This window comes from Schistocerca piceifrons, chromosome 1 (genome assembly GCF_021461385.2).
Source record: "Schistocerca piceifrons isolate TAMUIC-IGC-003096 chromosome 1, iqSchPice1.1, whole genome shotgun sequence".
NCBI lineage: Eukaryota > Metazoa > Arthropoda > Insecta > Orthoptera > Acrididae > Schistocerca > Schistocerca piceifrons.
The window spans coordinates 17329143-17353240 of NC_060138.1; the positions used below are offsets into that span (position 1 = coordinate 17329143).

At 46.4% G+C, this 24098-nt stretch overlaps 1 protein-coding gene across 2 annotated transcripts in view; it reads right to left on the reverse strand.

The window, feature by feature from the left end:
• LOC124805354 (serine/threonine-protein kinase NLK) overlaps window positions 1-24098 on the reverse strand; it is a 446973-nt gene that overhangs the window by 181418 nt on the left and 241457 nt on the right. For both annotated transcript variants that reach the window (XR_007017447.1, XM_047265896.1), the window contains exon 2: window positions 13319-13448. Coding sequence is in view for 1 of the 2 variants with exons in the window: in XM_047265896.1 (XP_047121852.1) it covers window positions 13319-13448 (130 nt within the window). In the remaining variant the exon portion in view is untranslated. The remainder of the gene's footprint in view (window positions 1-13318; window positions 13449-24098) is intronic.

Below are 24098 nucleotides of genomic sequence, written 5' to 3' on the forward strand. Positions count from 1 at the left end.
ATTTCACATGCAGCCGAAGTTACCTTAAGAAACATTAATGAAAGATTCGAAAAGGTAATGAAGGATATTTTGGCTGAGGAGCAATTTGGCTCTAGACGGAATATAGGCACAACAGGTGGAATAGGACACTTTCGAATTTTGGAAGAGACGTCTACTGAAAAGGTATCACAGACCTGGAAAAGGCGTTTGATAATGCAGCTACAGCGAATGAAATGGAGTGGGCTGGAAACTCAGACGACTCATTTATATGTAAATCAAAAAGTGTCTACCATTATAAGAGGATAAAATGCCAAATGGGTAGAACTAGGAAAAAGAGGAAGACGAGGCTGCTGTCTGTCTCCTACTCTTTTGAGTCTGTACTTAGAAAAGGGCCATCCCATGCCAAGTGATATAATTTCGGAAAAAGTTCCCGCATGACCATCAAATTTCTGTCTCAACATCCGCACGTGGTCCCTGTGAACACTGGTAAAGTTTTACCTTCGCCAATTTAATGCTTGGAGAGATATAGTTCTTTCTTTGACTCCAAAGCGCCGATGTCGACAGCGCATCCACGAGTTTTCGGCAGCTTTGAGACATAATATCTCGGCAATTTTTTCTTGAAACAACCAAAACTATGCCATCTTGTACAACTTTTGGCGCTCTCCTACGCGACATAATAAAAAAAGATTTCCTCAGCAATGCGCTGGAACTACGGGATAAACCACCCTGTCGTCTTTTATTTCCGCCTTCTGCGATCGAACTGCAAACCTAAATATAATGGCGATTTAGAAAATGGTCTTTGTAATGAAATAGTTGCACAAAACACTTTTCGTAAAAGTGGGCCAAAAATGGCCATTTTGGCATTTTTAGAAAGTACTGGAAAGCAGTAGGACAGTGAAATTTTATATTCTAAGACTTTCTATTGGTAAGTTATTAGGTGCAAGGTTTCAGGTGTACGCCACAATTGATTCCGGAGATATAAAAAACTAACTTCACGTTTTTTACGAGTGTTTGAGATACTTCAGAAGCGGACAGAAACCAGAATGAATTTGTCACTCTGCAGTAGTATGTGCGCAGATAGAACTTAGTGGCAGATTAAAACCGCCTATCTCGAGACTCGAACTCGAGACGTTGCCTTCCGCCGGCAGGTGCTCTACCGACTGAGCTACTCAAGGACGACTCACGCCCCGTCCTCCTCACAGCTCTACATCCGCCAGTAGCTCATCTCCTACCTTGCGACCTTCACAGAAGCACTCCTGCGAATCGTAGAGGGAGACCAATACATGAATACACTAAACAGATACAAAAGGATGTAGGTTGCAGTACGTACTGGGAGATGATGAAGCTTGCACAGGATAGAGTACCACGGAGAGCTGCATCAAACCAGTCTCAGGACTGAAGACCACAACAACAACAACAACAACAACAAGATTGAACCTACACGGCTGTAATACTAGAATTGGTGACGGCCACGCTTTGATTGAAATTTGCGACAGAAATAAAGACATCTACTTCAACGACCAATGCCGATCCTCCTTTTGTTATTAATCGAATCCCTTGTTACGCAGATAAAATAAGAACGCAGACTGGTAGGAGGCGATCTCGGGGATTCCAGCGAAATATGTAGGGACGCGCAGAGCCATATACTGGCCCTACCACTTTTTCCTAGAAGAAAGATTGAAGACTGGCAAACCTAGATTCATAGCGGAAAGCTTTTGACAATATTGACTGGAATATACTTTGCGTGATTCTGAAGGTAGCAGGAATAAAAAACGGGGAACGGAAGTTTACCTACCCCGTACAGAAAGCAGACGGAGATGGCGGCAGTAGCAGCTGAGAAGGCAGTGAGACAGGCCTGTAGCCTCTCCCCGATGATAATCTGTACTCCGAGCGAGCAGTTCGAGGAAAAGAAATAAAAACTCGGAGGAATACCGATGACATCGTAATTTTGCCACACACGGCAAACGATTTGGACGAGCCATTGAATGGATTGGGTGATTACGGGACGAGCGTCAGCAAAACGTTATGCATCACACCTCCGCTGACTGCCAGACAACTCTTCCCGTTTAGCTTCGTGGTTTTCGGTATAGTTTTCCTCGTATTCTTCTCGACAGTTAATGTCTATAATCCATTAAGTGTTCCCTCGAGCAGTTTCATCCCTGCCGTAATTTTCTTGGGCTGGTAGCTCATAAAACAACGAAAGTTAACTGCCAGAACCATCAGACAAGTAAAACGGCAGTTCACAGGAGACCAATTGACACAACTGAATGACAACTTCAAGAAAAACAACACCAGGAATGTCTACAGAAGTTTTAAACCCAACATTACCTAGTGACTGGACCTCTGCCTTGACTCATCCAATACACAAGATTTGACTGAAATCAATAATTATCGAGGAATCTCATTGGTACCTGTCACATACAAGATTTTCTCCAAGGCCTTACTGAACAGAGTCGAACCTCAACTGGGCCCTCAGCTAGGGGAATACCAGGCAGGATTTAGTAAAGGTCGCTCTTGTACTGAACAGATACTGAACCTGAAGTCTGTGCTATGAAAAGTAAAAATGGATGGTAAGAAGTACGTCGTCATGTTAGTTGACTTCAAGAAGGCATATCACTCTGCTTATAGATCTACTCTCATGAAGATCCTGCATGAAATAGGGCTAGATGAGAAGACTCACAGCCTTATCCAACAGACTTAAAACAACACAGAGTTAAGCTCAGAGGAACCCTCTCAGAAAGTTATTAAATCAAATCGGGAGTTAAATAGGGAGATGGTCTGTCCCCACTCCTGTTCAACCGTGTCCTGGAAGAGGTAATAAGAGGGTGGCGGAAGGAGTCAGCTCCAGAGGGGTGTCTCTCTGGGACATAAGTGCAATCGGCTCCATGTTGATTGCCTGACATTTGCTGATGACCTAGCACTTCTATCAGATTCAATAGAAACTTCAGTGAAACAACTCAGCGTTCTCCGATAGCAAGCGGCAAAGGTTGGGCTTCATGTATCACTTGAAAAAACGCAGTACATCACGTACACAGGTGAATCTCCTAGTACACCGCATCTACACCAGGAAGAGATCACGAAAACCAACAGGTTTAAGTACTTGGGAGAATGGCTGCAACCTAATCTATCTACCAACTAGAGTCAACAAGCTAGAGCTCGCATACCAGCTGAGCAAGAATACTTATAATAAAATATCTCTCTCCCGTAACACTAAACTGAAGCACTACCAGCCTTATTTGCTTCAAAATGTGTAATACTCAATAGGAAGGGACTAGCTCTAAGATGAGGAAGATAACTGGGGTCAGTCAAGGAAGGCGACAGTTATAAAAGGCGACCCAACCGAGAGCTCTACGAGTACCGTGAAAGAATTACAGATGTGGCTAGGAAAAGACGTCTAGCATTTTATGGACACGTTTACAATATGCATCGTGACAGATTGACTAACCAGCTTCTCTGTTACTGGCAAAAGCCACCAAGCCACCACGGTTGATGGAAGTGGAGAAAGATCTTCAGGAACTGGGAACAACAGAATGAAACTTGAAGGACCAGACAATATTCAGGAAGAAGCTTAGACAGAAGTGCCAGGACAGACTACCAAGAAAGAAGACTGGTGCCCTCTGGAAACCAGAGAGGAAGATCAACACAGCCTGAGGATGCGTATCTACCCAGATATTTGTGAACCTATGACTGAGTGGGAAGAGTTGGTAACAGAACGTGTTGAGAACGACAGCAATTATAAGACTCGCTAGGTTGACCACAGCTGAATCATGATTTGTCTTTAAGTAGAAGCGAGGTGTTATAATCATCTGGAAAGACTAAATCAATCAACAACATTTATGGAGGTCAAAGCAGCAGGTACTGGAATTGATTAACACGTGTGAGGACAAATGTACGATCCCGACACAAATGCTCGAGTCACAGCTACTGCCAACACAGTGGTGCTCAGAGGCGTTCCTTGTACCACCTGCAACCACGTGCCACGCTCTCAAGTCACACAAGCGCACTGCAGGTTGGTTTGGGGGATGCAAGGGACCAGACTGCGACGGTCATCCGTCCCTTTTTCCAAATACGAAAAATACCCACAGAGACTAAAAAACGTTCAACAGAATAGGAGACAGACGACACAGAACAAAAGAAACGTAGACAAGGACCAGACAAAACGAAATAAAATCACACAGTGTGTGACGGTGGTTGGCCGACCAAAAAAAAAAAAGAGGAAAAGCCAACCACCGAGAACACATTAAAAACTGAGTTTAAAACCGTAGACCAAAGGCCAGAATCAACACAAAACAATAAAATAAAACACAAACACTCAGATTAAATGATAAAAAAAAACCTGCCCGAATAAAACGCAAAACTAAGCCAGCCACGGCAGTGTTATTTGTTAAAAGAGCAGGGAGCGTGTCAGGCAGTGCGAACGACTGCCTGAGCACAACTAAAAGCGGGCACTCCAATAAAATATGGACCACAGATAAAATGGAGCCGCAGCGACACAGAGGTGGGTCCTCACGGCGCAATAAGCGGCCGTGTGTCAGCCGAGTGTGCCCAATGCGCAGCCGGCAGAGGACAACGGACTCCTGGCGGGAGACCCGACGGGACGACCGCCACACAGTCGTCGTCACCTTGATTGGACGGAGTTGTTTGGCGTGGGCAGATTGCGCCATTCAGTGTCCCAAACCGATAGAACTTCGCGGCGTAAGACCGCCCGCAAATCAGTTGCCGGGAGGCCAATCTCCAGAGATGGTTTACTGGTGGCCTCTTTCGCCAGGCGGTCAACATTTTCATTGCCAGGTATCCCAAGATGGCCCCGGGTCCACACAAAGACCACAGAGCGGTCGCAACGGGCAAGAGTATGCAGGGACTCCTGGATAGCCATCACCAGACGAGGACGAGGGAAACACTGGTCGAGAGCTCTTAAACCGCTTAGGGAATCGCTACGGATCACGAAGGACTCACCTGAGCAGGAGCGGATATACTCTAGGGTACGAAAGATGGCGACCAGCTCAGCAGTGTAAACGCTGCAGCCAGCCGGCAATGAACGTTGTTCGAAATGGTCCCCTAGAGTTAGCGCATAACCGACACGACCAGCAACCATCGAACCGACAGTGTAAACAACGCCAGAGCCCTGATACGTGGCCAGGATGGAATAAAAGCGGCGGCGGAAGGCCTCTGGAGGGACTGAGTCCTTCGGACCCTGTGCCAAGTCGAGCCGAAGGCAAGGGCGAGGAACACACCATGGGGGTGTACGCAAAGTGGCCCTGAAAGGAGGTGGAACAGTGAAAACCCTAAGCCCAGAGAGAAGCTGTTTGATGCGGACCGCGATCGTACAACCAGACCGGGGGCGACGGTCTGGCATGTGGACGACTGTTTGCGGGAACAGGAGACGATACTTTGGATGCCCGGGCAAGCTAAAAACATGGGCAGCATAAGCGGCCAGTAAATTTTGGCGCCTTAACCGCAATGGAGGGACACCTGCCTCCGCAAGGATGCTGTCCACTGGGCTGGTACGGAAAGCACCAGTGGCAAGTCGTATTCCGCTGTGTAGGATTGGGTCCAGCACCCGCAGCGCAGATGGGCATGCTGAGCCATAAGCCAGGCCCCCATAATCCAGACGAGACTGGATTAACTAACGCCTGGTAGAGCCCTAGGAGAGTAGATGGGTCGGCGCCCCACCTGGTGTGGCTCAGGCATCACAGAGCATTTAGATGCCGCCAACACGTCTGTTTAAGCTGCCGGATATGAGGCAGCCAAGTCAACCGGGCATCAAAAACTACACCCAAAAACCTATGCGTCTCAACCACAGCAAGAAGGTCGCCATCAAGATAAAGCCGCGGCTCCGGGTGAACAGTGCGTCGCCGGCAGAAATGCATAACGCAGGTCTTGGCTGCCGAAAACTGAAACCCACGAGCGACAGCTCAAAACTGCGCCTTACGGATAGCGCCCTGTAGCTGATTTTCAGCAGCTGCAATGCCAATAGAGCTGTAGTAAAGGCAGCAGTCGTCAGTATACAGGGAAGCGGAGACAATTTCCCACCGCTGCAGCGAGCCCGTTTATTGCGACTAAAAACAGGCAGACACTGAGGACAGATCCCTGTGGCACACCGTTCCCCTGGACTCGGGAGGAACTATGGGAGGCCGCGACTTGCACGCGGAAGGTACGATACGACAGAAAATTGCGGATAAAGATCGGCAGAGGGCCCCGAAGACCCCATCCATGAAGTGTAGAAAGGATGTGATGACGCCATGTTGTATCGTACGCCTTCCGCATGTCGAGAAAGACAGCAACCAGGTGCTGACGGCGGGCAAAGGCAGTACGGATGGCCGACTCCAGGCTCACCGGATTGTCGGCGGCGGAGCGGCCTTTACGGAACCCACCCTGAGACGGAGCCAGAAGGCCCCGAGACTCCAGTACTCAGTTCAACCGCCGGCTCACCATCCGTTCAAGCAACTTGCAAAGAACGTTGGTGAGGCTAATGGGACGGTAGCTGTCCACCTCCAAAGATTTCTTGCCTGGTTTCAGAATGGGGATAACAATACTTTCCCGCCATTGCGACGGAAACTCACCCTCGACCCAAATACGGTTGTAAAGGTCGAGGAGCCGGCGCTGGCAGCCCACTGAAAGGTGTTTCAGCATCTGACAGTGGATGCCATCTGGCCCAGGAGCGGTATCAGGACAAGCGGCGAGGGCACGGTGAAATTCTCACACACTGAATGGAACATTGTAGGATTCCGGATGGTGGGTTCGAAAAGGAAGGCTCCGACGTTCCATCCGCTCTTTAATGGAGCGGAAGGCCAGTGGGTAATTGGAAGAAGCGGAACTCAGAGAAAAATGCTCTGCCAAGCTGTTGGCAATTTGTCGGAGTCTGGACAAACTGCTCCATTCAGTGAGAGCGCAGGGACGCTGACAGGGGTCCGATAGCCATAGAGGCGTCGGATTTTGGCCCACACCTGCGATGGGGAGACATGGAGGCCAATGGTGGACACATGCCGCTCCCAGCACTCCTGCTTGCGTTGGCGGATAAGGCGGCGGGCCCGCGCACGCAGCCGTTTGAAGGTGATGAGGTGTTCAATGCAGGGATGACGCTTGTGACGCTGGAGCGCCCGCCGGCGATCTTTAATCGCCTCAGCGATCTCAGGCGACCACCAAGGCACAGTCCTCCTCCGAGGGGACCCAGAAGAACGGGGAACTGAAGAATCTACGGCAGTAACGATGACGGTGGTGACCGATTGAACCACCGCATCAATGTCATCACTAGAGAGGCTCAATAGCGGCAGTGGAGGAAAACAAGTCCCAGTCAGCCTTATTCATAGCCCATCTGCTAGGGCGCCCGCCCAGAAGAGTGACGTTGTGGCAGTGACAGAAAGATCGGAAAGTGGTCACTACCACATAGGTCGTCATGCACTCTCCATTGGACAGACGGTAAGAGGCTAGGGCTGCAGATCGAAAGGTCAATGGCGGAGTACGTGCCATGCGCCATACTGAAGCGTGTGAAGGCACCGTCATTTAACATGGAAAGATCGAGCTGCGCCAATAAATGCTCAATGGTGGGGCCTCGACCTGTTGCCACTGACCCACCCCACAGAGGGTTATGGGCGTTGAAGTCGCCCAGTAACAAGAAAGGTGGCGGCAATTGGGCTATCAGCGCAGCCAGGACATGCTGCGAGACGTCACCATCCGGTGGAAGGTAAAGACTGCAGATGGTAACAGCCTGTGGCGTCCACACCCGAACAGCGACAGCTTCTAAAGCTGTTTGTAGAGGGATAGACTCGCTGTGAAGAGAGTTAAGGACATATATGCAGACGCCACCAGACACCCTTTCATAAGCTGCCCGGTTCTTATACTAACCCCGATAGCCACGGAGGGCGGGGGTTCGCATTGCTGGAAACCAAGTTTCCTGAAGAGCAATGCAGAAGAAAGGGTGAAGGCTGATAAGTTGGCGGAGCTCAGATAGATGGTGGAAGAAACTGCTGCAGTTCCACTGGAGGATGATATTATCCATGGCTGAGAAAGGCGTGAAGGGACTGGGAAGGCAATTTACGCCGCTTGTTCACTCACTGCCACCGATTCAGTACCCGTGCGAGTGACATCCATGGTGTCTGAGGGACCGGCGAGATCAAGGTCCGCAGCGGACGCCAGAATCTCGACCTCATCCTCAGACGTACAGCTCGAAGGGTGCGGTGGGGTCGGTGCCACCGCAAGTTCTTTGGCCTTAGAGGTCTTGCGCTTGGACTTCTCTCGCTGATCCTTGGGTTTCACCGGCTGGGAAGGCCTCACCGAATCAGTCTCCATGGCGGAGGAGGATCGCGAAGCCCTACGACCAGCCACTGGTGGGGACTTATGCCACTGTCGGGCGTCATCCTTCCCGCTGGTGGAAGCCTGGGAAGGGAGGGTCCCAAGGGAACCCTTACGGGGTAGAGCAGCCGAAGAAGTGAGACGCTTCTCCGGCTGAGAAGCGGGGACGGACGTCCCCGATGGGTGGGAGGATGTTGCTCCTGAGGTAGGTGGTGCAGGAGCAACCGGTTGGGTAGAGCCCCCCCACAGGCAAGGGGGCAGGAGTAGTTGCACTGCTCATCGATCTGGCTGGAAGTCTCGAAACTGATGGGGCTACCACAGTAGTTGTAGCAGCTGCGTATGAAGACGTCATTCGCACAGCATGTAGTCTGTCATATTTCCTTTTGGCCTCAGTATAGGTCAGCCGGTCCAGGGTCTTATATTCCATGATTTCGCGCTCTTTCTGACAGACTTTGCAGTCTGGCGAGCAAGTTGAATGATGGTCTCCGCAGTTGACACAGATGGGAGGCGGGGCAAATGGAGTATTGGGATGTGATGGGCGTCCGCAATCTCGACATGTGAGGCTGGAAGTGCAGCGGGAAGACATATGGCCGAACTTCCAGCACTTAAAGCATCATATCGATGGAGGGATATAGGGCTTGACGTTACAATGGTAGACCATCACCTTGACCTTCTCCGGTAATGTATCACCCTCGAAGGCCAAGATGAAGGCACCGGTAGCAACCTGATTGTCCCTCGGACCCCGATGAACGCGCTGGACGAAATGAACACCTCTACGCTCTAAGTTGGCGCGCAGCTCGTCATCAGACTGCAAAAGTGGAAAATAATGGAAAATGTAAAATAACACCCTGGACCATATTTAAACTCTTATGTGGTGTAATGGTAACGTTAACATCCCCCAATTTGTCACAAGCAAGTAACCGTCGTGACTGGGCGGAGGATGCCGTTTGTATCAGTACTGGACCCAGAGCGCATTTTGGACAAGACCTCCACCTCCCCAAACTTGTCCTCTAAATGCTCGACGAAGAATTGTGGCTTTGTGGATAGAAAAGACTCCCCATCAGCTCTCGTGCAAACTAAGAATCGGGGCGAATAACTGTTACCTCCATCCTGAGACTTACGCTCCTCCCACGGCGTGGCCAGAGACGGGAACGTTTTCGGATAGTACTTCTGAGCATTAAATTGAGCCCGAGAACGCTTAGAGACTGCTGGCGGCTGGCCGCCAGCGAGAGATGATGTACCGCGCTTCGTTGCGGGTCATCCGCCCTGATGCCACCTACTCCGACCAAGGGCCCTCCCCACGGGCGCCACCCAGCCTCAGCAATAGCCACCTGGCAGGATGGCCATTGCCAGGAGTCCCTAATGCCCCAGGGAGACAGGCATCTACTCCTTGGCATACGTGGGGAGTTAACGGCGCAGGCATCAGTAGAGCGATTCCTGTGTTGTCAGGGGGCTACAACCAAGAGGGTACATGGCGGCCCCACCACAACGGACTGGCTACCGTGCTGGATGTTAGGTGACATGTGGTCCACGGTCGCCGTCAGTGCAGAAAGCGACACTGCACAGCGCAAGGTGGAAAGTGCACTCAGGAATGTATCCATGCCCAAGAGATGGAGAGTGGGCAGGACTGCAATGCAACGACGAAGAAGCTGGCGAAAGGTCTGATCGCTAGATGGACACAATGCACCAAGTAAGGCGCCCTTCCCCAATCGGCTCGCTCTTCGGAAAAATTTTGAGAGATGGAGGTCAAACCCAACAGGGGACCATCACGTAAGGCCGAAAAGTTTGAGACTCCTTTTAGTCGCCTCTTACGACAGGCAGGAATACCGCGGGACTATTCTAACCCCCGAACCCGCAGGGGGAGCGCACTGCAGATTGCGTGAGCGAGTGCTTCATTTTACCTGTCTTTACAACAGGTCATTCCCACGCCCGGGTTCCCGGGTTCGATTCCCGGCGGGGTCAGGGATTTTCTCTGCCTCGTGATGACTGGGTGTTGTGTGATGTCCTTAGGTTAGTTAGGTTTAAGTAGTTCTAAGTTCTAGGGGACTGATGACCATAGATGTTAAGTCCCATAGTGCTCAGAGCCATTTGAACCATTTTTACAACAGGTCACATATTTCAAACATCGGTCACTGCTAAGCTACGTACACGTTATGACGGGCATTCGGAATACGCTTAAGGTTTTCGCAAGAAGTGCGCTCGCAATGATAAGTTTACTCCGCGATGGTCAAAATTAACGAATGTACAAACGACTGGTTCAAGCAATCACCACTACGCCATTCACTTCCAGGAATGGTGGATTGTTAAGCCAGAACAGATCAGTTTACCCCGTCAACATTACTCATTATTTCTTCCCTTTCTCAGATGTTATGTCTGGTTAAAAATGGGAAGTGACGCGGACCTTGATCAAGCGTGATTTCGTTTTAACTGTACGGTATATGTTACATTGCGTTTAGGAACTTTCGGGTAACTGAACATGTATGAATAATTACAGATTTCTGTAGTTGTATATATACGTTTGGATGTAGCTGTATTGCGTTGCTGTACTGGTGGATATTGTGTGGTATGACTCCTGTAGTTGATAGTATAATTGGTATAATGTCAACTTTATCCTGATGTCACATGTCCTTGACTTCCTCAACCAGTTGGGTGTCTTTTTCAATTTTTCTCCTGTTTTCTTCTGTATATTTGTTGTATTAGGTATCGATATTTCGATTAGTTGTGTTAATTTCTTCTTTTTATTGGTGGGTATGATGTCAGGTTTGTTATATGGTGTTGTTTTATCTGTTATAATGGTTCTGTTCCAGTATAATTTGTATTCATCATTCTCCAGTACATTTTGTGGTGCATACTTGTATGTGGGAACGTGTTGTTTTATTAGTTTATGTTGTAAGGCAAGCTGTTGATGTATTATTTTTGCTACATTGTCATGTCTTCTAGTGTATTCTGTATTTGCTAGTATTGTACATCCGCTTGTGATGTGATCTACTGTTTCTATTTGCTGTTTGCAAAGTATGCATTTATCTGTTGTGGTATTGGATCTTTAATAATATGCTTGCCGTAATATCAGGTGTTTATTGTTTGATCCTGTATTGCAATCATGAATCCTTCCATCTCATTGTATATATTGCCTTTTCTTAGCCATGTGTTGGTTGCGTCTTGATCGGTGTGTGGCTGTGTTAGATGATACGGGTGCTTGCCATGTAGTGTTTTCTTTTTCCAATTTACTTTCTTCGTATCTCTTGATGTTATGTGATCTAAAGGGTTGTAGAAGTGGTTATGAAATTGCAGTGGCGAAGGTGATGTATTTATATGAGTGATTGCTTTGTGTATTTTGTTAGTTTCTGCTCGTTCTAGAAAGAATTTTTCTTAAATTGTCTACATGTCCATAACGTAGGTTTTTTATGTCGATAAATCCCCTTCCTCCTTCCTTTCTGATTAATGTGAATATTTCTGTTGCTGGATGTATGTGATGTATTCTATATTTGTGGCATTGTGATCGTGTAAGTGTATTGAGTGCTTCTAGGTCTGTGTTACTCCATTTCATTACTCGAATATTGGTATAGCATAAGTATTTATAGCTTTTGTCTTGTTTCTTGTTGTGAATTCTGTTTTCAGTATTTTTGTTAATCTTTGTCTATATTATTCTTTTAGTTCTTCTTTAATATTTGTATTATCTATTCCTATTTTTTGTCAGTATCCTAGACATTTATAGGCATGTTTTTTCTTTATTATTATTATTATTATTATTATTTCTCTTTCCTGTCTCAGACGTTATGTCTGATTAAAAATGGAAAGTGACGCGGACCTTGATCAAGCGTCACTTCCTTTTAACTGTATGATATGTGTTATATTGCATTTAGGAACTTTCGGGTAATTGAACATGTATCAATAATTACAGATTTCTGTAGTTGTATATATACGTTTGGATGTAGCTGTATTGCGCTGATGTACTGGTGGATATTGTGTGGTATGACTCCTGTAGTTGATAGTATAATTGGTATGATGCCAACTTTATCCTGATACCACATGTCCTTGACTTCCTCAGCCAGTTGGATGTATTTTTCAATTTTTTCTGTTGTTTTCTTCTGTATATTTGTTGCACTGGGTATGGATACTGGGATTAGTTGTGTTAATTTCTTCTTTTTATTGGTGAGTATGATGTGAGGTTTGATATGTGGTGGTGTTTTATCTGTTATAATGGTTCTGTTCCAGTATAATTTGTATTCATCATTCTCCAGTACATTTTGTGGTGCATACTTGTAGGTGGGAATGTGTTGTTTTATTAGTTTTATGTTGTATGGCAAGTTGTTGATGTATTATTTTTGCTACATTGTCATGTCTTTTGCGGTATTCTGTATTTGCTAGTATTGTACATCCGCTTCTGATGTGTAGTATTGTACATCCGCTTGTGATGTGATCTACTATCTGTTGTTTGCAAAGTCTGCATTTATCTGCTGTGGTATTGGGATCTTTAATAATATGCTTGCTGTAATATCTGGTGTTTACTGTTTGATCCTGTACTGCAATCATGAATCCTTGCGTCTTATTATTATTATTATTATTATTACTATTATTTCTAGTACGTCTGGTTCTCAAGTGCGCCACAAAATCTTTTTGTGCTGCTTGTAGTGTGCCAAGAACCAACGGCACGAGTTTCACTGGTCTACGATATGGTCACTGTAGTTCGGTTTTTAAATCACGGTGTCTGGCAAGTTTATTCAGTTGTTTCTCGTCGATTCCGCCATCACTTGGGATGACAATCTCAACTAACCACACTTCCTTTTTCTACACAGTTGGTGTGTTGCGGCATGCTATCTGCTGAAGTTGCACCGTAATCTGTTATGTTCGTTTTCGACAACTTTTGTGGGTAGTTCCTTGCCATCAGCAGATGGCCATTTAGGCGCCACTTGCAGTTGTGCATTCGTGCGTGCTACCTGTTAGTAATCAGTCTGAGTGACGTTCCTGCAACAACTGAAGATGCGGCCATTCATCTGCAGAGCGTGCAGCTTATGCGGCTATTGCGGGCTGTGCAGCAGGTACTCACGTTCTCGTGCTTGAAGAAGCAGAGCATCTTGAGCTCGCGGAAGACGCGCTTGGACGAGACGAGCGACTGGAAGACGTTGGGCAGCTTCTTGAGCGCGACGCGTCGCCCGTCCCTCGGGTCCGTCACCGCCCTGCAAACAAACACAGTCGGCAGGTTAGCACGCGCCGCCAGCGAACCACCCACCACGTTATTTGGTGAGTCGTCGTCGTCAATGGAACTACCCCTAAAGCCAATCCCTGCAGAGCTTCATCTCTCTCGAGCGGTAGCTTTTGTTCACACATCGGCGCCAAAACTGCGTGTGTCGGGAGAGATGCTGTCTGCTGCGCGTTTGTACGAATGAGGTTATGAGGGACTATACTACGAAAAAAATCGGAATACTGTGCCAAAACGTAGGACAAGCGGTGGTAACAGAGTTTATTAATGACCGCAACAAAATTCATAATCGATGTTCGTGTCAAAAGTCGAGTGACCCCTGAGAATTGAAAAAATTGGAAAAATATCGTCCATACATATACATTTATTTGACCGAGAAAATTTATACTTGCAAAAGACATCAAAAACAATGTCTAGAACGCAGTAAATAGCTCCTTTTTACTTTATTCTCTACTTCTTGCCTTTTTTTTGTCAAGTGCCCAATAATATGGAAATCATTTTTCTCGTGAAATAATACTGGCTTTTTCACTGCTGAAGTAATTTTCGTTAAAACATGTTTACCTGTCTAGGTTTTTGTTCTTGTATAGTGAGGGATTGTTCTCTGTGAAACGTAAATACCGGGTGATCAAAAAGTCAGTATAAGTTTGTAAACTGAATAAATTACGGAATAATGTAGATAGAGGGGTACAAATTGACACACATGCTTGGAATGACATGGGGTTTTATTAGAACAAAAAAAAAAAAAAAGTAAAGTTCAAAAAATGTCCAACAGATGGCGCTTCATCTGATCAGAATAGCAATAATTAGCATAACAAAGTAAGACAAAGCGAAGATGATGTTCTTTAGAGCAAATGCTCAATATGTCCACCATCATTCCTCAACAACAGCTGTAGTCGAGGAATAATGCTGTGAACAGCGCTGTAAAGCATGTCCGGAGTTATGGTCAGGCATTGGCGTCGGATGTTGTCTTTCAGCATCCGATGCTAGTATAAAAGTGATGACAGTACAATATTACCATCCCATTCCACAAATTTGAAACAGCTACTCCAAAAATGAGGTGCCGAACCCTTAATTACCCCTGGTCAATTTGAAGGAAAATAAGCCTCAGAGTTTAACACTCCTGCCGTACAGTTTCTTCGTAACTTTTAAACTAAATTACGTAACAAGTGTCTGTGATTCAAGGAACAGATAAAAAGTGTACAAGCTTCGTTTCTATGAGGCAACCGGAGCATACTCCAGAATAAAATTATGGTGAACAATTTATAAAGACGTAGGTGTCTTTTGAACTCTTATTCACACATAAATGAGACTGATGGATTTCGTTTTCAGAAGACTTTAACAAGAATCATGAGCTACTCTAAATTACTACTATTAATTCCTTCTCTATGGTCAACCTGGGGTAATGTGTGTGTATCACACAAAGCAGAGAACTGCAAGTGACTCGAGTATGTTGTTAGGAAGGTAATTGCAATCTGTTCGTTTATTCTGCACCGAAGCGCATTCAGGGAGCTGTTTCAAACATTCGATGACACTCTTCAGTTTAGTGTGACACTGCTGTAAGGGTTCCGCCCCTACAGCCGCCCACAGCACGTCAACTGGCTGCTGGCTCTGACCGCCGCCGTCCAGACTGCCCCCCACCTTCTCTCTCGCCGACTACACCTCTGCGCCGGCGTCGATCGAGTACTGGCCGCGTCTGATGTGACCGCTGGCGCTGCAGGGACGGCGGTTCGGTGCGCGATGTACCGCGCCCGCAAACACAACCGCTGCCTCGCGCCGAAAACGCTCGTCGAAAGTAGCCGTCCGAAAGGGGCCTCCACTGCACGGGACGAGGTGGTTAACGCTGACGTGCGGCTCTGCGTGCTCTGTGACGTCAGTTTCTGCTGTTTTTGGTCGAGTAGCTGTTTCGTCACGTGAAACACAAAATAGGTTGAGCGATATTTCGGCAAAGTGCCACGTGTAGTAGAACCAATAGGAAGCAAGAACGCTGCCTACGTCACAAGCAGAAACCAAGACGGTATTCTTCACGTTTGGCAAAAGCCTATATTGGATAGGTTTTATGTTATACGTTACACCCTGTGAATGTACGCTGTTCATAAGCACGAGGACGTCGAATGTCACGACACTCCTCGTCAATTGGTTCAAGTGGCTCTGAGCACTAAGGGACTCGACATCTGAGGTCATCGGTCCCGTAAAACATAGAACTACTTAAACCTAACTAACCTGGGGACATCACACACATCCATGCCACAGGCAGGATTCGATCCTGCGACCGTAGCGGTCACGCGGTTCCAGACTGCAGCGCCTAGAACCGCTCGGCCACCGCGGCCGGCTACACTAGTTATCGGTATTATCTGTAGGAATAAGATGACGGGAAATTTCCTATTGGTGGTAAAACAATTTTCGTATGGGGTTATTATCGCGTTGTAACTCGTGTGCTTCGAGAGTAAGTCGTTTTAAGGCAACGACCCATTTAAGATTGACGGAAACGTGTCGTTGTTGTTAAGATTTAATTACAACAAATGTGAAGACCGCCTCGGTGATTAAGATACAGGAAACGCTGATAAAAGCCGAGTCTGAGCACAGCGTATCTGTGCGGCGTCGCGGGACCGCAGAGGTTAGGCCGGGCGAGGATTCGCCACCCGTTGTGTCTGCATTTTTTCACCTTCGGATTTTCTAGAACGCTGTGGAAGTTTCGTATGAAGTGAATAGAAATTATTTCTGTAATATCTGACGTTATATACGTACGAGTGCGCGCTCTGTCAGGAGTAAGTTTGTTTGAGTTTTCCAAGTTTTATAACCTGCTGTCTTTCCTGGGTCGACACGTATCTTTCGTTTTTGTCTTACAACACGTTCACGGATATTAGTCCTTTTATTTTATTTACATCACAGACACAGCGACATAAATAGCATATGGTCAGCAAAGGAAATGTTGGTATCTGTAGAGCTAACGTAGGAATTCTATGCGCGTCCACTTTTGTGAACAAACTGTACGGTTCGCGTCCGCAGCTCGTGGTCGTGCGGTAGCATTCTCGCTTCCCGCGCCCGGGTTCCCGGGTTCGATTCCCGGCGCGGTCTGGGATTTTCTCTACCTCGTGATGACTGGGTGTTGTGGGCTGTCCTTAGGTTAGTTAGGTTTAACTAGTTCTAAGTTCTAGGGGACTGATGATCATAGATGTTAAGTCCCATAGTGCTCAGAGCCATTTGAACCATTTTGTAAGGTTGGCGAGGCAAATAAAGTCTACAACCGCCGGTGTAGAGCGTGGAGAGCGCAAGACCACGTGGAGCCGGCTCCACCGACGGCTTGCTCTATTACTCGACATTCTCGCAACTGAGTCATCCTCCTGCTGGAGCTGTACTGCAGCGGTGCAGGAGGAGGGGGCGCGGCACGTCGGTGGCAAGTCCGGACCGAGAGGGCAACTCAAGCGGGCCCAGCCGCGGACGTTTCCTCCGTACAACCATTTTTGGTCGACCTCTGAGAAACAACTGCAAACACTTCTTTGTGAAGGCGACCGATTACCAGAAGCTGGAGACTGCGATTCGACGCAGTGTTGTAGAGAGCTGGGTACTGCAGACCCAGAAGAACGAAAATTCACGAAGAGCGTAAAAAAAAATAAAAATAAAAATAAAAATAAAAAAAATAAAAAAAGTCACCCAGCGAGAACCACGCAGTTTTGTAAAGAGACTGTAAACGAGTATGCGGCAAATTTCTAGGCTGCTGCTGTTTTACGAAGAGCGAGTGACAATTTCTAAAAGAACAGCGCCAGTCGCGGCCGGTACTGAAACCTGCGAGGGCAGCCTCGTGCCGTGGGACTCTGGCAGGCCTTGCAGAGAGGAGAGGCGGCGCTGCGCTGCTGAGGCCGAGGCCGCAGTCGGGGCACGACTGCGCACCCGCAGGCTGCCACGCACACCTGCCCCACGTCACTGGCCGTATCCCGGAGGCGTCACTGGCCGTACTTACTGTGCTACTCACATTTACGTACGAGACTGTGCCAAATTCGAAAAGTTTCCAATGACAAATTGGGGTCGCCACGATTTTAAGTTTGGTACATATTACACCGTACGTTGCTGTGTACGAAATTTAGCTAATATTTCGAATTTCTCTTTAGACTCGGGAGGCGGTCTCTACCAGTCTCCAATCTCGAGAAAATGAATCGTACGTAGCCCCTCACTCCCGACCGTACGTGCGCCAGAATGAAATATTCCTAACATCCCTCGTATCTCCTAAACCGGTCGAGATATCGAAAAGACATTTTGGCGAATGATAGCACGCGAGGAGGAGAGTATTTAGCCAAATCGTTAAAACGCGGCACTTTCTTATCTACGGCGATATAGAAGAAGCTGTAGCTTTTTTCAACCGCAACTGTAATTTTTTAAAAGTCATCGACAGTTAGAGAAAAGATAATTTCCTACTACGAAAGTAAACATGAAATTTCTTCTCTTACCTTACTGCAAACCCAAACAAAGACTTTTCCGTAAGCTATCGCTCTCTCTGGTGCCGAAATGCTTCTTTAATGAGACACCCTGTTTCCGGATTCTGTCGCAATAGCTACTACAAGGTGAGTTTGTGCAAGTTATACTTAGTTTCGACACAAGGAGCACAATTAGACTTTGTGCAAGTTATACTTAGTTTCGACACAAGGAGCACAATTAGACTTGTGAAAAAAAATGTGGGCAATACTAATAAATAACGATTTTTCTTCGATTGAGGGAAAGTAAACAATTCGTACAAAAGTAAACTGCCAATTGTGTTGCAATTTTGGCAGAATTCGAATAACCCTTCGAATTTTCAATAGTGAACAGCTGGAAACTAACCGAAGCTTTTTCTTCCTCTCCCTCGTCTAAGCAGTATGAAAATAATGACGAACGTGCCCTTCTCGCGCAGTAACAGGCTCCTAGCTTGTTGTTGTACAGAATATCTAATAATAAACAAATACTTAAATATATAGCTGCGAAACTGGCAGTACAGGATGTTTATAAATGAATATCGGGGTTTTAACGCTTTATAATATTTATTATCATTTATAACTAAGTTTAATATATGTTAAATGAAAGAGCAACTCAAACAGTTTTACCAAGAACCTTATAAATGTTGAATGTGGGCACCATTTGTCACACGGCAGACATCAAGTCTATAGCCGAGTTCTTCCCAAACGTTGATAAGTGTGTCTTCAGTGATTGTAGCAACAGCTGCTTCAATCCGGTTTCTTAATTCAGGGAGGTCTGCTGGTAGCGGAGCCACGTACATACGATCCTCGATGAAGCCCCAAAGAAAAAAAAGAAAAAAAAAAAAAATCGCACGGTCGGTGAACGTGGAGGCTATGCAAAGCACTCCCTGTCATTGGGTCCCTTGTGGCCTATCCAGCGCGTGGGTACAGTGAAGTACAACCAATCGCGTACTTCGCTGTGCGCACTGGTGCCAAACACAACTATCTCAGTTGCACTTTCATTTGACATATCATTTGTAACTGTAAGTTTAATGTAATTAATATTATAAAGCTTTAAAACCCCGATATTCATTTATAAACACGCTGTATATTCGCAATGTGCAGCCGATATCTTTTTGGCCGGTACGTCGATAATTTATACGTATGTATCGATAGTTTTTAAATATCGATATGTCAGACTCCCGACATCCTGCCGCCGAGTACTGGCTGACACACGCGGGCAATACCGCAGGCTGGCTGGCTCGCGCCTCACACAGCGACTCTGCCTGCCACTTACTTGTCGGCGTTGCCTTGCGGTCCTTTCGCCTCTGCCGATACCGCACGCCATTTTGCGTCTCCCGTGACGGCCGATCCCTCCATGTGGAGAACCTGTTCCGCAGCTGGGCGGGCGGCCGGCCGCACGCAGAGCCGCGGGGCACAGCTGTCGGCGCTCGCGTCACGTCGCGCACGTACTCCGCCGACTCGTCCTTCGTGTCGGACTGGCTGCTCGGGACAGGATGGCTCGGCTTATCTTCCTCATTATGTCTACATTTTCCGCCACAAAACCAGCTTTTTGTCCACCTGTCAAAAACTATTATTGTACACAGCCAAGGATTAGCAACGCTTCTTTGGCTTTACTCTTTTCCACTAGTTATTGACTTCTTTGGTATACTATGAAACCATCGAAACCATTAAGGAAATTACACAGCGTGAATCTTCTAAACTTTGCACCGCAAACATTGCAGAAATGGAAATTGCTACTGATATACGATTTCCAGAGAATCGATTGGTAGTCAGAGGCTCGTACTGTTGGCCAATAAACAGACTGTAATAATATTTAGAAAGTATATTCTCTATGGAGACATACACTTTTTAAATGGAACTATGCCTACTGACAACAAACTAAACCAGGATGAATTACAATGTGAGAGGGTTTGTTGCAGGATTTCAGTGCGAGTCGTTTACCAGATATCATATTTTTAAACGTTCCCACACCCACACCTTGTTTCTGTCATTTAACCTGCGAGGGACATGGTGTTATATTTGCTTATACTGTGCTTATGTTTTCTTGAGTGCATTGTGACAGTCCACGCGGTAGGTCGTCAGTGGACGACGAAAATGACCAATGCCGAAAAAGCTGACACGCTGATGGCGTACTGAGAGTGTAGGAAGAACACAGATCGTTGATGTACGGTGTGTCATAATAGACGCCAATCATGACGGCGGTTAATTATCAGCGTCTGCAACTAGTTATGTGACAGTGTTAGTTTAACACCTTGGAACAGTAACAGTAGGAAACAGCTGACCACAGAAGACAGGGAAATTAATGTACTTGTTGCAGTTGATCTGCACGTTAGCTCCAGCGTAACAGCACGATGAAGTGACATGAGTCAGGCAACTGTCCTACGCATTCTCCATCGACACACAATCTATCCCCATCACGTCTCTCTCTCTCTAACGAGGGCTGCATGGAAGTGATTACTAGAATTGTGTACATGGGATACTCCAGATGTATGTATGACGTACACTGTTTGGTGGTGATTTACTTACCAAGGTCAGGCGAACAGCCGAAATATGCACTATTGGACTATTGGTCTATTGACAATCCTCGTTGGCTTCGTCAGATGGAAGGTCATCGTCCATGGAGTGTAAACGTGTGACGTACGACAGTAAACCATCATCTCATACGCCCGTTTTTCATAGACGAAATAATGAACGCTCAGAAGTATCGCATCCTCCTTACAGACCATCTTCGACGGAAGCTAGAAGACGTTCCTCTGCAGATTAGGAGCAACCTATGGTATCAACATGACAGTCCAGCCCGTGGTGCACGAAGTACTGCAGCATGTCTTTACGAATTCTTTCCAAGTCGTCGGACTGGACACAGGGGATCTGTACCTTGCCGGCCCGTTCCTCGGATTTGAAGCCTGTACACTTTTTTTTCTGGGGGATAAGCTGAATATTGCCGTCTACAAGTACATACCAACTACACGCGACGACATATTACTGCAGCCTGCTCGGACATCTCCGCTGAAATGGTAGCTAGTGCCTAGGCCTTCGTCAAGCGTTCTCTCTGTACGGGCACATCTTTCCAATTTCTCTGTAACGGTGGATCGGTTTGCCGATCCGGCCGTCATAAGAGGCACCCTTTGCAGTTTTGTTCATCTCGGATACCCTGGTCATCACGCCGGCACAGGACGACACAAAATTGGGCGCCAAACGCGTCGTCATACTTACGTAATTGTCTGTCACACGTGTTGATGCCGTTACAATCAGGTGACAGCCCTTAATCGCCTACGTGACATATGCATTTCGAAACTTGAATTCAAAATTAGGTGCATTAGATACGAATTACATCACCTAAGGCAGTGAAAAAACCCACTTACACGGTGTCTCTTCGTATAATGCAGACATTTGTGCGACATTGTCGGCGAAAAACAGAGTTTCGGAGCACGTATTAGGAAAATTAGTCCCAGAAGTACGAAAGCTACGACCAAAAACTACGGCTTTTCCCCGCGGAGCCGTCAACCGAAGTACGCTTATTTCTTACGCCCTGCACTACGGGCCTAACATTTTTCAGGTGAGATTCCATTACTTCTGTGATGCCATCACTCCATCCCATCCTCTTCTCTTTTTGTCTGTGATTTTCACCAACTGTAAGGTCTTCCGCACGGCTAATCGTGCCCGAAGCAGGTTAGTACGAGACCTTCCGAAGTGGTCTCTCGTTTTATCTGCATTAATGCCGCCCCGTTCACTGAAGCTGCAGCCCGTGGAACTCTTAGTGAGTTTCCTGCAAGACAACGTGAATACCTGGTCATAATTCCCGTGACAATTGGCACATCGACTCTCGCTGCATAATATATTTACTTTTACGTGATGGGTCCTCGGGATAGACAATTCTAGCTGCAGGTAATGTGTTTAATACCGTACTTTATTTTATCGACGCACTTTAGTAATACTTCTCACCATTCCTATTTGTAATAAGAACGCGTCGGGGTTCGGTTTGTACTAACACTGAAGCAAACATTCCGTAAATCGAAATGAATGTAAGAAACGCGGCAGGTGAAATTTGTGGAGGCCTGCTCCAAGAGGACAGAAGAGCAGGTGTTCCCATCCCGCCGCCTGCTTCGCGTTGACTTTATACTGTACGAGTGACGTCTCGCGTCGTCGTCACGCGACCACTGTTGGTCAGAGCAGCTACATTTACGTCCCACTGCTTTCCTTTAAAGGCAGAGGTTGCCGACCATTATACGGGGCGTCCCATTACTCACTCCTTATTTATAAACGGCTGTCATTTCTTTACTTATAAACCAATTTTTTTAGAACTAATTTTTTTTAGAAACAGCACTCCTTGATACTGAGTTTAACATCATTTCTTCTTTTGCTCCAGAACGAAAATGCCGCTGTGTTAAGTGTGGAGGGCCCAAACAGCAGTACAAAGGTGATACAGGGCTTAACGAGGTTTCCGTGCAACACCGGATGCAAAAGAAAGTTAAAAACCGCCATCCCAAATTACTAAAAACACGACGATGCAACAAGATCAGGATCCCTGAGAAACCACTGCGTAAAGGATTTCGTGAAAGTTGCCTGACGCGTTACACAGTTGCGACCTCTCTCTTACGCCGTGGAGGCCGCATTCTGTGTAGCAACTGCTCCTCATGACTGTGGCAGAAGAAACGAACATAGGCGATAGTCAACGGCACGTACAAATTTTACAAAATGCATAACACTGTCGTAATGCTGTTTACTCTCCTACTGGTTTCGGTTCTAAACCGTCATCAACGCCTGCTGGACAACATATAAAATTGGACAATGTGACAATGGCAAACGAAATAAAAAAACAGAAAAAACCGTTAAATCGTTCGAAACACACGGCCACACAATATTTTTACTATTTTCACAGTTATATTACTTTTGCCATGTGTTTACAGTCAGGGTTAAAAGCACCCTCTTATTTTTTGCCACGTATCCTTGGTTCTGTCAATTAAAAAAATTTATTGTGATATGATTATTTCCCCGTATTTGATTTCATAATTCAGTATTCTTCTTCCTTTATTGATTTTGGCCTCTAAGCTAACGGGTGTTTTTCATTTTGTCTTATGACAGTGTAGTAACGTTGATGAACCAATGTGTGGGTTCGAACCCTATCTCTCTATTAATTTTTATCAGTATGATAAATGAAATTTCGATTATATTTTGTGATTCCGTACACACTCGATAGCATATTCTTGTAAACAATGCGTAACAGTTTAGACTATACCATCTATCTTCACAAAGAAAGGTTACGTTATGGCGTAAGCATGAAATTTTAGATCTCTTACATTTACATATTCTACATTCCTTCCCCCCCCCCTCCCCCATGAACCATGGACCTTGCCGTTGGTGGGGAGGCTTGCGTGCCTCAGCGATACAAATAGCCGTACCGTAGGTGCAACCACAACGGAGGGGTATCTGTTGAGAGGCCAGACAAACGTGTGGTTGCTGAAGAGGGGCAGCAGCCTTTTCAGTAGTTGCAAGGGCAACAGTCTGGATGATTGACTGATCTGGCCTTGTAACAATAACCAAAACGGCCTTGCTGTGCTGGTACTGCGAACGGCTGAAAGCAAGGGGAAACTACAGCCGTAATTTTTCCCGAGGACATGCAGCTTTACTGTATGATTACATGATGATGGCGTCCTGTTGGGTAAAATATTCCAGAGATAAAATAGTCCCCCATTCGGATCTCCGGGCGGGGACTACTCAAGAGGATGTCGTTATCAGGAGAAAGAAAACTGGCGTTTTACGGATCGGAGCGTGGAATGTCAGATCCCTTAATCGGGCAGGTAGGTTAGAAAATTTAAAAAGGGAGATGGATAGGTTGAAGTTAGATATAGTGGGAATTAGTGAAGTTCGGTGGCAGAAGGAACAAGACTTCTGGTCAGGTGACTACACGGTTATAAACACAAAATCAAATAGGGGTAATGCAGGAGTAGGTTTAATAATGAATAGGAAAATAGGAATGCGGGTAAGCTACTACAAACAGCATAGTGAACGCATTATTGTGGCCAAGATAGATACGAAGCCCACACCTACTACAGTAGTACAAGTTTATATGCCAACTAGCTCTGCATATGACGAAGAAATTGAAGAAATGTATGATGAAATAAAAGAAATTATTCAGATTGTGAAGGGAGACGAAAATTTAATAGTCATGGGTGACTGGA